This window comes from Oncorhynchus nerka, linkage group LG18 (assembly GCF_034236695.1).
Source record: "Oncorhynchus nerka isolate Pitt River linkage group LG18, Oner_Uvic_2.0, whole genome shotgun sequence".
NCBI lineage: Eukaryota > Metazoa > Chordata > Actinopteri > Salmoniformes > Salmonidae > Oncorhynchus > Oncorhynchus nerka.
The window spans coordinates 3,014,212-3,027,846 of NC_088413.1; the positions used below are offsets into that span (position 1 = coordinate 3,014,212).

At 41.3% G+C, this 13,635-nt stretch overlaps 1 protein-coding gene across 1 annotated transcript in view; it reads left to right on the plus strand.

Annotated features, from left to right (window-relative positions):
* Nucleotides 1–13,635, plus strand: part of LOC135561963 (calcium/calmodulin-dependent protein kinase type II delta 2 chain-like) — a 60,662-nt gene that overhangs the window by 33,213 nt on the left and 13,814 nt on the right. The window contains exon 5 of the mRNA XM_065004492.1: nucleotides 12,636–12,684. Within this exon, the coding sequence (XP_064860564.1) occupies nucleotides 12,636–12,684 (49 nt within the window). The remainder of the gene's footprint in view (nucleotides 1–12,635; nucleotides 12,685–13,635) is intronic.

A 13,635-nucleotide genomic window follows, 5' to 3' on the forward strand; every position in this document is an offset into this window, starting at 1 on the left:
TATAGAAACAGATAATGATCCTAATAAACCCCAGGTAGAGTAGCTGCTGCTATAGAAACAGATAATGATCCTGATAAACCCCAGGAAGAGAAGCTGCTGCTATAGAAACAGATAATGATCCTAATAAACCCCAGGAAGAGAAGCTGCTGCTATAGAAACAGATAATGATCCTAATAAACCCCAGGAAGAAAAGCTGCTGCTATAGAAACAGATAATGATCCTAATAAACCCCAGGAATAGAAGCTGCTGCTATAGAAACAGATAATGATCCTAATAAACCCCAGGAAGAGTAGCTGCTGCTATAGAAACAGATAATGATCCTAATAAACCCCAGGAAGAGTCACTGCTGCTATAGAAACAGATAATGATCCTAATAAACCCCAGGAAGAGTAGCTGCTGCTATAGAAACAGATAATGATCCTAATAAACCCCAGGAAGAGTAGCTGCTTCTATAGAAACAGATAATGATCCTAATAAACCCCAGGAAGAGTAGCTGCTGCTATAGAAACAGATAATGATCCTAATAAACCCCAGGAAGAGTAGCTGCTGCTATAGAAACAGATAATGATCCTAATAAACCCCAGGAAGAGTAGCTGCTGCTATAGAAACAGATAATGATCCTAATAAACCCCAGGAAGAGAAGCTGCTGCTATAGAAACAGATAATGATCCTGATAAACCCCAGGAAGAGTAGCTGCTGCTATAGAAACAGATAATGATCCTAATAAACCCCAGGAAGAGAAGCTGCTGCTATAGAAACAGATAATGATCCTGATAAACCCCAGGAAGAGTAGCTGCTGCTATAGAAACAGATAATGATCCTAATAAACCCCAGGTAGAGTAGCTGCTGCTATAGAAACAGATAATGATCCTGATAAACCCCAGGAAGAGAAGCTGCTGCTATAGAAACAGATAATGATCCTAATAAACCCCAGGAAGAGAAGCTGCTGCTATAGAAACAGATAATGATCCTAATAAACCCCAGGAAGAAAAGCTGCTGCTATAGAAACAGATAATGATCCTAATAAACCCCAGGAAGAGAAGCTGCTGCTATAGAAACAGATAATGATCCTAATAAACCCCAGGAAGAGTAGCTGCTGCTATAGAAACAGATAATGATCCTAATAAACCCCAGGAAGAGTCACTGCTGCTATAGAAAAGATAATGATCATAATAAACTCCAGGAAGAGTAGCTGCTGCTATAGAAACAGATAATGATCGTAATAAACCCCAGGAAGAGAAGCTGCTGCTATAGAAACAGATAATGATCGTAATAAACCCCAGGAAGAGAAGCTGCTGCTATAGAAACAGATAATGATCCTAATAAACCCCAGGAAGAGTAGCTGCTGCTATAGAAACAGATAATGATCCTGATGATAAACCCCAGGAAGAGTAGCTGCTGCTATAGAAACAGATAATGATCCTAATAAACCCCAGGAAGAGTAGCTGCTGCTATAGAAACAGATAATGATCCTAATAAACCCCAGGAAGAGAAGCTGCTGCTATAGAAACAGATAATGATCCTGATAAACCCCAGGAAGAGTAGCTGCTGCTATAGAAACAGATAATGATCCTAATAAACCTCAGGAAGAGAAGCTGCTGCTATAGAAACAGATAATGATCCTGATAAACCCCAGGAAGAGTAGCTGCTGCTATAGAAACAGATAATGATCCTAATAAACCCCAGGAAGAGAAGCTGCTGCTATAGAAACAGATAATGATCCTGATAAACCCCAGGAAGAGTAGCTGCTGCTATAGAAACAGATAATGATCCTAATAAACCTCAGGAAGAGAAGCTGCTGCTATAGAAACAGATAATGATCCTAATAAACCCCAGGAAGAAAAGCTGCTGCTATAGAAACAGATAATGATCCTAATAAACCCCAGGAAGAGAAGCTGTTGCTATAGAAACAGATAATGATCCTAATAAACCCCAGGAAGAGTAGCTGCTGCTATAGAAACAGATAATGATCCTAATAAACCCCAGGAAGAGTCACTGCTGCTATAGAAACAGATAATGATCCTAATAAACCCCAGGAAGAGAAGCTGTTGCTATAGAAACAGATAATGATCCTAATAAACCCCAGGAAGAGTAGCTGCTGCTATAGAAACAGATAATGATCCTAATAAACCCCAGGAAAAGTAGCTGCTGCTATAGAAACAGATAATGATCCTAATAAACCCCAGGAAGAGTCACTGCTGCTATAGAAACAGATAATGATCCTAATAAACCCCAGGAAGAGTCACTGCTGCTATAGAAACAGATAATGATCGTAATAAACCCCAGGAAAAGTAGCTGCTGCTGTAGAAACAGATAATGATCGTAATAAACCCCAGGAAGAGTCACTGCTGCTATAGAAACAGATAATGATCCTAATAAACCCCAGGAAGAGTAGCTGCTGCTTTAGAAACAGATAATGATCCTAATAAACCCCAGGAAGAGTCACTGCTGCTATAGAAACAGATAATGATCCTAATAAACCCCAGGAAGAGTAGCTGCTGCTATAGAAACAGATAATGATCCTAATAAAGCCCAGGAAGAGTCACTGCTGCTATAGAAACAGATAATGATCCTAATAAACCCCAGGAAGAGAAGCTGCATCTATAGAAACAGATAATGATCCTAATAAACCCCAGGAAGAGTAGCTGCTGCTATAGAAACAGATAATGATCCTAATAAACCCCAGGAAGAGTAGCTGCTGCTATAGAAACAGATAATGGGGATCCTAATAAACCCCAGGAAGAGTAGCTGCTGCTATAGAAACAGATAATGATCCTAATAAACCCCAGGAAGAGTAGCTGCTGCTATAGAAACAGATAATGGGGATCCTAATAAACCCCAGGAAGAGAAGCTGCTGCTATAGAAACAGATAATGATCCTGATAAACCCCAGGAAGAGTAGCTGCTGCTATAGAAACAGATAATGATCCTAATAAACCCCAGGAAGAGTAGCTGCTGCTATAGAAACAGATAATGATCCTAATAAACCCCAGGAAGAGTAGCTGCTGCTATAGAAACAGATAATGATCCTAATAAACCCCAGGAAGAGTAGCTGCTGCTATATAAACAGATAATGGGGATCCTAATAAACCCCAGGAAGAGAAGCTGCTGCTATAGAAACAGATAATGATCCTAATAAACCCCAGGAAGAGAAGCTGCTGCTATAGAAACAGATAATGATCCTAATAAACCCCAGGAAGAGTAGCTGCTGCTTTAGAAACAGATAATGATCCTAATAAACCCCAGGAAGAGTCACTGCTGCTATAGAAACAGATAATGATCCTAATAAACCCCAGGAAGAGTAGCTGCTGCTATAGAAACAGATAATGATCCTAATAAACCCCAGGAAGAGTCACTGCTGCTATAGAAACAGATAACGATCCTGATAAACCCCAGGAAGAGAAGCTGCTGCTATAGAAACAGATAATGATCCTAATAAACCCCAGGAAGAGAAGCTGCTGCTATAGAAACAGATAATGATCCTAATAAACCCCAGGAAGAAAAGCTACTGCTATAGAAACAGATAATGATCCTAATAAACCCCAGGAAGAGAAGCTGCTGCTATAGAAACAGATAATGATCCTAATAAACCCCAGGAAGAGTAGCTGCTGCTATAGAAACAGATAATGATCCTAATAAAGCCCAGGAAGAGTCACTGCTGCTATAGAAACAGATAATGATCCTAATAAACCCCAGGAAGAGAAGCTGCATCTATAGAAACAGATAATGATCCTAATAAACCCCAGGAAGAGTAGCTGCTGCTATAGAAACAGATAATGATCCTAATAAACCCCAGGAAGAGTAGCTGCTGCTATAGAAACAGATAATGGGGATCCTAATAAACCCCAGGAAGAGTAGCTGCTGCTATAGAAACAGATAATGATCCTAATAAACCCCAGGAAGAGTAGCTGCTGCTATAGAAACAGATAATGGGGATCCTAATAAACCCCAGGAAGAGAAGCTGCTGCTATAGAAACAGATAATGATCCTGATAAACCCCAGGAAGAGTAGCTGCTGCTATAGAAACAGATAATGATCCTAATAAACCCCAGGAAGAGTAGCTGCTGCTATAGAAACAGATAATGATCCTAATAAACCCCAGGAAGAGTAGCTGCTGCTATAGAAACAGATAATGATCCTAATAAACCCCAGGAAGAGTAGCTGCTGCTATATAAACAGATAATGGGGATCCTAATAAACCCCAGGAAGAGAAGCTGCTGCTATAGAAACAGATAATGATCCTAATAAACCCCAGGAAGAGAAGCTGCTGCTATAGAAACAGATAATGATCCTAATAAACCCCAGGAAGAGTAGCTGCTGCTTTAGAAACAGATAATGATCCTAATAAACCCCAGGAAGAGTCACTGCTGCTATAGAAACAGATAATGATCCTAATAAACCCCAGGAAGAGTAGCTGCTGCTATAGAAACAGATAATGATCCTAATAAACCCCAGGAAGAGTCACTGCTGCTATAGAAACAGATAACGATCCTGATAAACCCCAGGAAGAGAAGCTGCTGCTATAGAAACAGATAATGATCCTAATAAACCCCAGGAAGAGAAGCTGCTGCTATAGAAACAGATAATGATCCTAATAAACCCCAGGAAGAAAAGCTACTGCTATAGAAACAGATAATGATCCTAATAAACCCCAGGAAGAGAAGCTGCTGCTATAGAAACAGATAATGATCCTAATAAACCCCAGGAAGAGTAGCTGCTGCTATAGAAACAGATAATGATCCTAATAAACCCCAGGAAGAGTCACTGCTGCTATAGAAACAGATAATGATCCTAATAAACCCCAGGAAGAGTAGCTGCTGCTGTAGAAACAGATAATGATCCTAATAAACCCCAGGAAAAGTAGCTGCTGCTATAGAAACAGATAATGATCCTAATAAACCCCAGGAAGAGTCACTGCTGCTATAGAAACAGATAATGATCCTAATAAACCCCAGGAAGAGTCACTGCTGCTATAGAAACAGATAATGATCGTAATAAACCCCAGGAAAAGTAGCTGCTGCTGTAGAAACAGATAATGATCGTAATAAACCCCAGGAAGAGTCACTGCTGCTATAGAAACAGATAATGATCCTAATAAACCCCAGGAAGAGTAGCTGCTGCTTTAGAAACAGATAATGATCCTAATAAACCCCAGGAAGAGTCACTGCTGCTATAGAAACAGATAATGATCCTAATAAACCCCAGGAAGAGTAGCTGCTGCTATAGAAACAGATAATGATCCTAATAAAGCCCAGGAAGAGTCACTGCTGCTATAGAAACAGATAATGATCCTAATAAACCCCAGGAAGAGAAGCTGCTTCTATAGAAACAGATAATGATCCTAATAAACACCAGGAAGAGTAGCTACTGCTTTAGAAACAGATAATGATCCTGATAAACCCCAGGAAGAGTAGCTGCTGCTATAGAAACAGATAATGATCCTAATAAACCCCAGGAAGAGTAGCTGCTGCTATAGAAACAGATAATGATCCTAATAAACCCCAGGAAGAGAAGCTGCTGCTATAGAAACAGATAATGATCCTGATAAACCCCAGGAAGAGTAGCTGCTGCTATAGAAACAGATAATGATCCTAATAAACCTCAGGAAGAGAAGCTGCTGCTATAGAAACAGATAATGATCCTGATAAACCCCAGGAAGAGTAGCAGCTGCTATAGAAACAGATAATGATCCTAATAAACCCCAGGAAGAGTAGCTGCTGCTATAGAAACAGATAATGGGGATCCTAATAAACCCCAGGAAGAGTAGCTGCTGCTATAGAAACAGATAATGATCCTAATAAACCCCAGGAAGAGTAGCTGCTGCTATAGAAACAGATAATGGGGATCCTAATAAACCCCAGGAAGAGAAGCTGCTGCTATAGAAACAGATAATGATCCTAATAAACCCCAGGAAGAGAAGCTGCTGCTATAGAAACAGATAATGATCCTAATAAACCCCAGGAAGAGTAGCTGCTTCTTTAGAAACAGATAATGATCCTAATAAACCCCAGGAAGAGTCACTGCTGCTATAGAAACAGATAATGATCCTAATAAACCCCAGGAAGAGTAGCTGCTGCTATAGAAACAGATAATGATCCTAATAAACCCCAGGAAGAGTCACTGCTGCTATAGAAACAGATAACGATCCTGATAAACCCCAGGAAGAGAAGCTGCTGCTATAGAAACAGATAATGATCCTAATAAACCCCAGGAAGAGAAGCTGCTGCTATAGAAACAGATAATGATCCTAATAAACCCCAGGAAGAAAAGCTACTGCTATAGAAACAGATAATGATCCTAATAAACCCCAGGAAGAGAAGCTGCTGCTATAGAAACAGATAATGATCCTAATAAACCCCAGGAAGAGTAGCTGCTGCTATAGAAACAGATAATGATCCTAATAAACCCCAGGAAGAGTCACTGCTGCTATAGAAACAGATAATGATCCTAATAAACCCCAGGAAGAGTAGCTGCTGCTATAGAAACAGATAATGATCCTAATAAACCCCAGGAAGAGTAGCTGCTGCTATAGAAACAGATAATGATCCTAATAAACCCCAGGAAGAAAAGCTGCTGCTATAGAAACAGATAATGATCCTAATAAACCCCAGGAAGAGAAGCTGCTGCTATAGAAACAGATAATGATCCTAATAAACCCCAGGAAGAGTAGCTGCTGCTATAGAAACAGATAATGATCCTAATAAACCCCAGGAAGAGTAGCTGCTGCTATAGAAACAGATAATGATCCTAATAAACCCCAGGAAGAGTAGCTGCTGCTATAGAAACAGATAATGATCCTGATAAACCCCAGGAAGAGAAGCTGCTGCTATAGAAACAGATAATGATCCTAATAAACCCCAGGAAGAGTAGCTGCTGCTATAGAAACAGATAATGATCCTAATAAACCCCAGGAAGAGTAGCTGCTGCTATAGAAACAGATAATGGGGATCCTAATAAACCCCAGGAAGAGAAGCTGCTGCTATATAAACAGATAATGATCCTAATAAACCCCAGGAAGAGAAGCTGCTGCTATAGAAACAGATAATGATCCTAATAAACCCCAGGAAGAGTAGCTGCTGCTATAGAAACAGATAATGATCCTAATAAACCCCAGGAAGAGTCACTGCTGCTATAGAAACAGATAATGATCCTAATAAACCCCAGGAAGAGTAGCTGCTGCTATAGAAACAGATAATGATCCTAATAAACCCCAGGAAGAGTAGCTGCTGCTATAGAAACAGATAATGATCCTGATAAACCCCAGGAAGAGAAGTTGCTGCTATAGAAACAGATAATGATCCTAATAAACCCCAGGAAGAGAAGCTGCTGCTATAGAAACAGATAATGATCCTAATAAACCCCAGGAAGAAAAGCTGCTGCTATAGAAACAGATAATGATCCTAATAAACCCCAGGAAGAGAAGCTGCTGCTATAGAAACAGATACTGATCCTAATAAACCCCAGGAAGAGTAGCTGCTGCTATAGAAACAGATAATGATCCTAATAAACCCCAGGAAGAGTCACTGCTGCTATAGAAACAGATAATGATCCTAATAAACCCCAGGAAGAGTAGCTGCTGCTGTAGAAACAGATAATGATCCTAATAAACCCCAGGAAAAGTAGCTGCTGCTATAGAAACAGATAATGATCCTAATAAACCCCAGGAAGAGTCACTGCTGCTATAGAAACAGATAATGATCCTAATAAACCCCAGGAAGAGTCACTGCTGCTATAGAAACAGATAATGATCGTAATAAACCCCAGGAAAAGTAGCTGCTGCTGTAGAAACAGATAATGATCGTAATAAACCCCAGGAAGAGTCACTGCTGCTATAGAAAAAGATAATGATCCTAATAAACCCCAGGAAGAGTAGCTGCTGCTTTAGAAACAGATAATGATCCTAATAAACCCCAGGAAGAGTCACTGCTGCTATAGAAACAGATAATGATCCTAATAAACCCCAGGAAGAGTAGCTGCTGCTATAGAAACAGATAATGATCCTAATAAAGCCCAGGAAGAGTCACTGCTGCTATAGAAACAGATAATGATCCTAATAAACCCCAGGGAGAGAAGCTGCTTCTATAGAAACAGATAATGATCCTAATAAACACCAGGAAGAGTAGCTACTGCTTTAGAAACAGATAATGATCCTAATAAACCCCAGGAAGAGTAGCTGCTGCTATAGAAACAGATAATGATCCTAATAAACCCCAGGAAGAGTAGCTACTGCTTTAGAAACAGATAATGATCCTAATAAACCCCAGGAAGAGTAGCTGCTGCTATAGAAACAGATAATGATCCTAATAAACCCCAGGAAGAGTAGCTGCTGCTATAGAAACAGATAATGGGGATCCTAATAAACCCCAGGAAGAGTAGCTGCTGCTATAGAAACAGATAATGATCCTAATAAACCCCAGGAAGAGTAGCTGCTGCTATAGAAACAGATAATGGGGATCCTAATAAACCCCAGGAAGAGAAGCTGCTGCTATAGAAACAGATAATGATCCTAATAAACCCCAGGAAGAGAAGCTGCTGCTATAGAAACAGATAATGATCCTAATAAACCCCAGGAAGAGTCACTGCTGCTATAGAAACAGATAATGATCCTAATAAACCCCAGGAAGAGAAGCTGCTGCTATAGAAACAGATAATGATCCTAATAAACCCCAGGAAGAGTCACTGCTGCTATAGAAACAGATAATGATCCTAATAAACCCCAGGAAGAGTAGCTGCTGCTATAGAAACAGATAATGATCCTAATAAACCCCAGGAAGAGTAGCTGCTGCTATAGAAACAGATAATGATCCTGATAAACCCCAGGAAGAGAAGCTGCTGCTATAGAAACAGATAATGATCCTAATAAACCCCAGGAAGAGAAGCTGCTGCTATAAAAACAGATAATGATCCTAATAAACCCCAGGAAGAAAAGCTGCTGCTATAGAAACAGATAATGATCATAATAAACCCCAGGAAGAGAAGCTGCTGCTATAGAAACAGATAATGATCCTAATAAACCCCAGGAAGAGTAGCTGCTGCTATAGAAACAGATAATGATCCTAATAAACCCCAGGAAGAGTCACTGCTGCTATAGAAACAGATAATGATCCTAATAAACCCCAGGAAGAGTAGCTGCTGCTGTAGAAACAGATAATGGGGATCCTAATAAACCCCAGGAAGAGAAGCTGCTGCTATAGAAACAGATAATGATCCTAATAAACCCCAGGAAGAGAAGCTGCTGCTATAGAAACAGATAATGATCCTAATAAACCCCAGGAAGAGTAGCTGCTGCTATAGAAACAGATAATGATCCTAATAAACCCCAGGAAGAGTAGCTGCTGCTATAGAAACAGATAATGGGGATCCTAATAAACCCCAGGAAGAGAAGCTGCTGCTATAGAAACAGATAATGATCCTAATAAACCCCAGGAAGAGAAGCTGCTGCTATAGAAACAGATAATGATCCTAATAAACCCCAGGAAGAGTAGCTGCTGCTATAGAAACAGATAATGATCCTAATAAACCCCAGGAAGAGTCACTGCTGCTATAGAAACAGATAATGATCCTAATAAACCCCAGGAAGAGTAGCTGCTGCTGTAGAAACAGATAATGATCCTAATAAACCCCAGGAAGAGTAGCTGCTGCTTTAGAAACAGATAATGATCCTAATAAACCCCAGGAAGAGTAGCTGCTGCTATAGAAACAGATAATGATCCTAATAAACCCCAGGAAGAGTAGCTGCTGCTATAGAAACAGATAATGATCCTAATAAACCCCAGGAAGAGAAGCTGCTGCTATAGAAACAGATAATGATCCTAATAAACCCCAGGAAGAGTAGCTGCTGCTATAGAAACAGATAATGATCCTAATAAACCCCAGGAAGAGTCACTGCTGCTATAGAAACAGATAATGATCCTAATAAACCCCAGGAAGAGAAGCTGCTGCTATAGAAACAGATAATGATCCTAATAAACCCCAGGAAGAGAAGCTGCTGCTATAGAAACAGATAATGATCCTAATAAACCCCAGGAAGAGAAGCTGTTGCTATAGAAACAGATAATGATCCTAATAAACCCCAGGAAGAGTAGCTGCTGCTATAGAAACAGATAATGATCCTAATAAACCCCAGGTAGAGTAGCTGCTGCTATAGAAACAGATAATGATCCTAATAAACCCCATGAAGAGTAGCTGCTGCTATAGAAACAGATAATGATCCTAATAAACCCCAGGAAGAGTAGCTGCTGCTATAGAAACAGATAATGGGGATCCTAATAAACCCCAGGAAGAGAAGCTGCTGCTATAGAAACAGATAATGATCCTAATAAACCCCAGGAAGAGTAGCTGCTGCTATAGAAACAGATAATGATCCTAATAAACCCCAGGAAGAGTAGCTGCTGCTATAGAAACAGATAATGATCCTAATAAACCCCAGGAAGAGTAGCTGCTGCTATAGAAACAGATAATGGGGATCCTAATAAACCCCAGGAAGAGAAGCTGCTGCTATAGAAACAGATAATGATCCTAATAAACCCCAGGAAGAGAAGCTGCTGCTATAGAAACAGATAATGGGGATCCTAATAAACCCCAGGAAGAGTAGCTGCTGCTATAGAAACAGATAATGATCCTAATAAACCCCAGGAAGAGTAGCTGTTGCTATAGAAACAGATCATGATCCTAATAAACCTCAGGAAGAGTAGCTGCTGCTATAGAAACAGATAATGATCCTAATAAACCCCAGGAAGAGTCACTGCTGCTATAGAAACAGATAATGATCCTAATAAACCCCAGGAAGAGAAGATAGAAACAGATAATGATCCTAATAAACCCCAGGAAGAGAAGCTGCTGCTATAGAAACAGATAATGATCCTAATAAACCCCAGGAAGAGAAGCTGTTGCTATAGAAACAGATAATGATCCTAATAAACCCCAGGAAGAGTAGCTGCTGCTATAGAAACAGATAATGATCCTAATAAACCCCAGGTAGAGTAGCTGCTGCTATAGAAACAGATAATGATCGTAATAAACCCCAGGAAGAGTAGCTGCTGCTATAGAAACAGATAATGATCCTAATAAACCCCAGGAAGAGTAGCTGCTGCTATAGAAACAGATAATGGGGATCCTAATAAACCCCAGGAAGAGAAGCTGCTGCTATAGAAACAGATAATGATCCTAATAAACCCCAGGAAGAGTAGCTGCTGCTATAGAAACAGATAATGATCCTAATAAACCCCAGGAAGAGTAGCTGCTGCTATAGAAACAGATAATGATCCTAATAAACCCCAGGAAGAGTAGCTGCTGCTATAGAAACAGATAATGGGGATCCTAATAAACCCCAGGAAGAGAAGCTGCTGCTATAGAAACAGATAATGATCCTAATAAACCCCAGGAAGAGAAGCTGCTGCTATAGAAACAGATAATGGGGATCCTAATAAACCCCAGGAAGAGTAGCTGCTGCTATAGAAACAGATAATGATCCTAATAAACCCCAGGAAGAGTAGCTGTTGCTATAGAAACAGATCATGATCCTAATAAACCTCAGGAAGAGTAGCTGTTGCTATAGAAACAGATAATGATCCTAATAAACCCCAGGAAGAGTAGCTGTTGCTATAGAAACAGATAATGATCCTAATAAACCCCAGGAAGAGAAGCTGCTGCTATAGAAACAGATAATGATCCTAATAAACCCCAGGAAGAGTAGCTGCTGCTATAGAAACAGATAATGATCCTAATAAACCCCAGGAAGAGTAGCTGCTGCTATAGAAACAGATAATGATCCTAATAAACCCCAGGAAGAGTCACTGCTGCTATAGAAACAGATAATGATCCTGATAAACCCCAGGAAGAGTCACTGCTGCTATAGAAACAGATAATGATCCTAATAAACTACCATTACACACTGAGTGTACAAAACATGCTCTTTCCATGACACAGACTGACCCTGTGAATCAATGTGAAAGCTATGATCCCTTATTGATGTCACTTGTTAAATCCACTTCAATCAGTGTAGATGAAGGGGAGGAGACAAGTTAAAGAAGGATTTTTAAGCCTTAAGACAATTGAAACACGGATTGTGTGTGAGCCATTCAGAGGATGAATGGGCATGACAAATGGGGTATGGTAGTAGGTGCCAAGGCGCACCGGTTTGAGTGTGTCAAGAACTGCAACGCTGCTGGGTTTTTCCACACTCAACAGTTTCCCGTGTGTATCAAGAATGGTCCACCCCCCAAAGGACATCTCCAGCCAACTTGACACAACTGTGCATTTCAGTCGACATGGGTCAGCATCACTGTGGAATTCTTTCGACACCTTGTAGAGTCCATGCCCCGACAAATTGAGGATGTTCTGAGGACAAAAGGGGGGTGCAACTCAATATCAGGAAGGTGTTCCTAATGTTTTGTACAATCAGTGTATATCATTCATTTAAAAGTTACAAAAAAAAATGTATGTGGAAATCGCAGATTGCCCCTTTATTAAAAAGGTGGATAGCTGACAAAACGCGATCTGATTCAAGTATTAGGCTGCGTTTACACAGGTAGCCCAAATCTGATACTCCGTGTACACAAGGCTATAGATCAATCTATACGTTCTGATACTCAGTGTACACCAGGCTATAGATCAATCTATACGTTCTTTCCCCAGGAGTCTATAGAGAGCACCAACACCACCATCGAGGACGAGGATGTCAAAGGTAGAGACACTTGTCTGTCCCCTTCTCTCTCTATCTTTGTCTGGCTGTCGCCCTCTCTCTCCTTCCATCTGTCTTTCAAACCTCTCTTTTCACTCCTTCCACCTTCTCCTCTTCCTCCTCAAACCTCCTCCTTTTCACCTCTGACCTTCAGCTACCTCCTTCTCCTCTTCCTCCTCCTTCTCCTCTTCCTCCTCCTCCTCTTCCTTCTCCTCTTCCTCTTCTTCCTCCTGCTGATTGAGACTCCATATACATGTACATGATGTATTGATGTTTTTATCATTAAACACACTGACCCGTTATCTTTACTTTCTGTGAATGGAATTATTTTCTACATTTGAAATTCATGTTAACCCCCCCACCCCCTACACACACACCTCCTCCTCTTCCTCCTCCTCATGTTAACCCCCCACCCCCCTACACACACCCTCTTCCTCTTCCTCCTCCTCATGTTAACCCCCCCCACCCCTACACACACCTCCTCCTCTTCCTCCTCCTCATGTTAACCCCCTACCCCACCCCTACACACACACCTCCTCCTCTTCCTCCTCCTCATGTTAACCCCCCACCCCCTACACACACCTCCTCTCTCCTCCTCCTCATGTTAACCCCCACCCCCACCCCCTACACACACACCTCCTCCTCTTCCTCCTCCTCATGTTAACCCCCCCCCCCCCTACACACACACCTCCTCCTCTTCCTCCTCCTCATGTTAACCCCCCCCCCCCCCCTACACACACACCTCCTCCTCCCTCCTCCTCATGTTAACCCCCCACCCCCACACACACACACTCCTCCTCTGCCTCCTCCTCATGTTAACCCCCCCACCCCCCACCCCCCTACACCCCTCCTCCTCTTCCTCCTCCTCATGTTACCCCCCACCCCCACCCCTACACACACACCTCCTCCTCTGCCTCCTCCTCATGTTAACCCCCACCCCCCCATCCCTACACA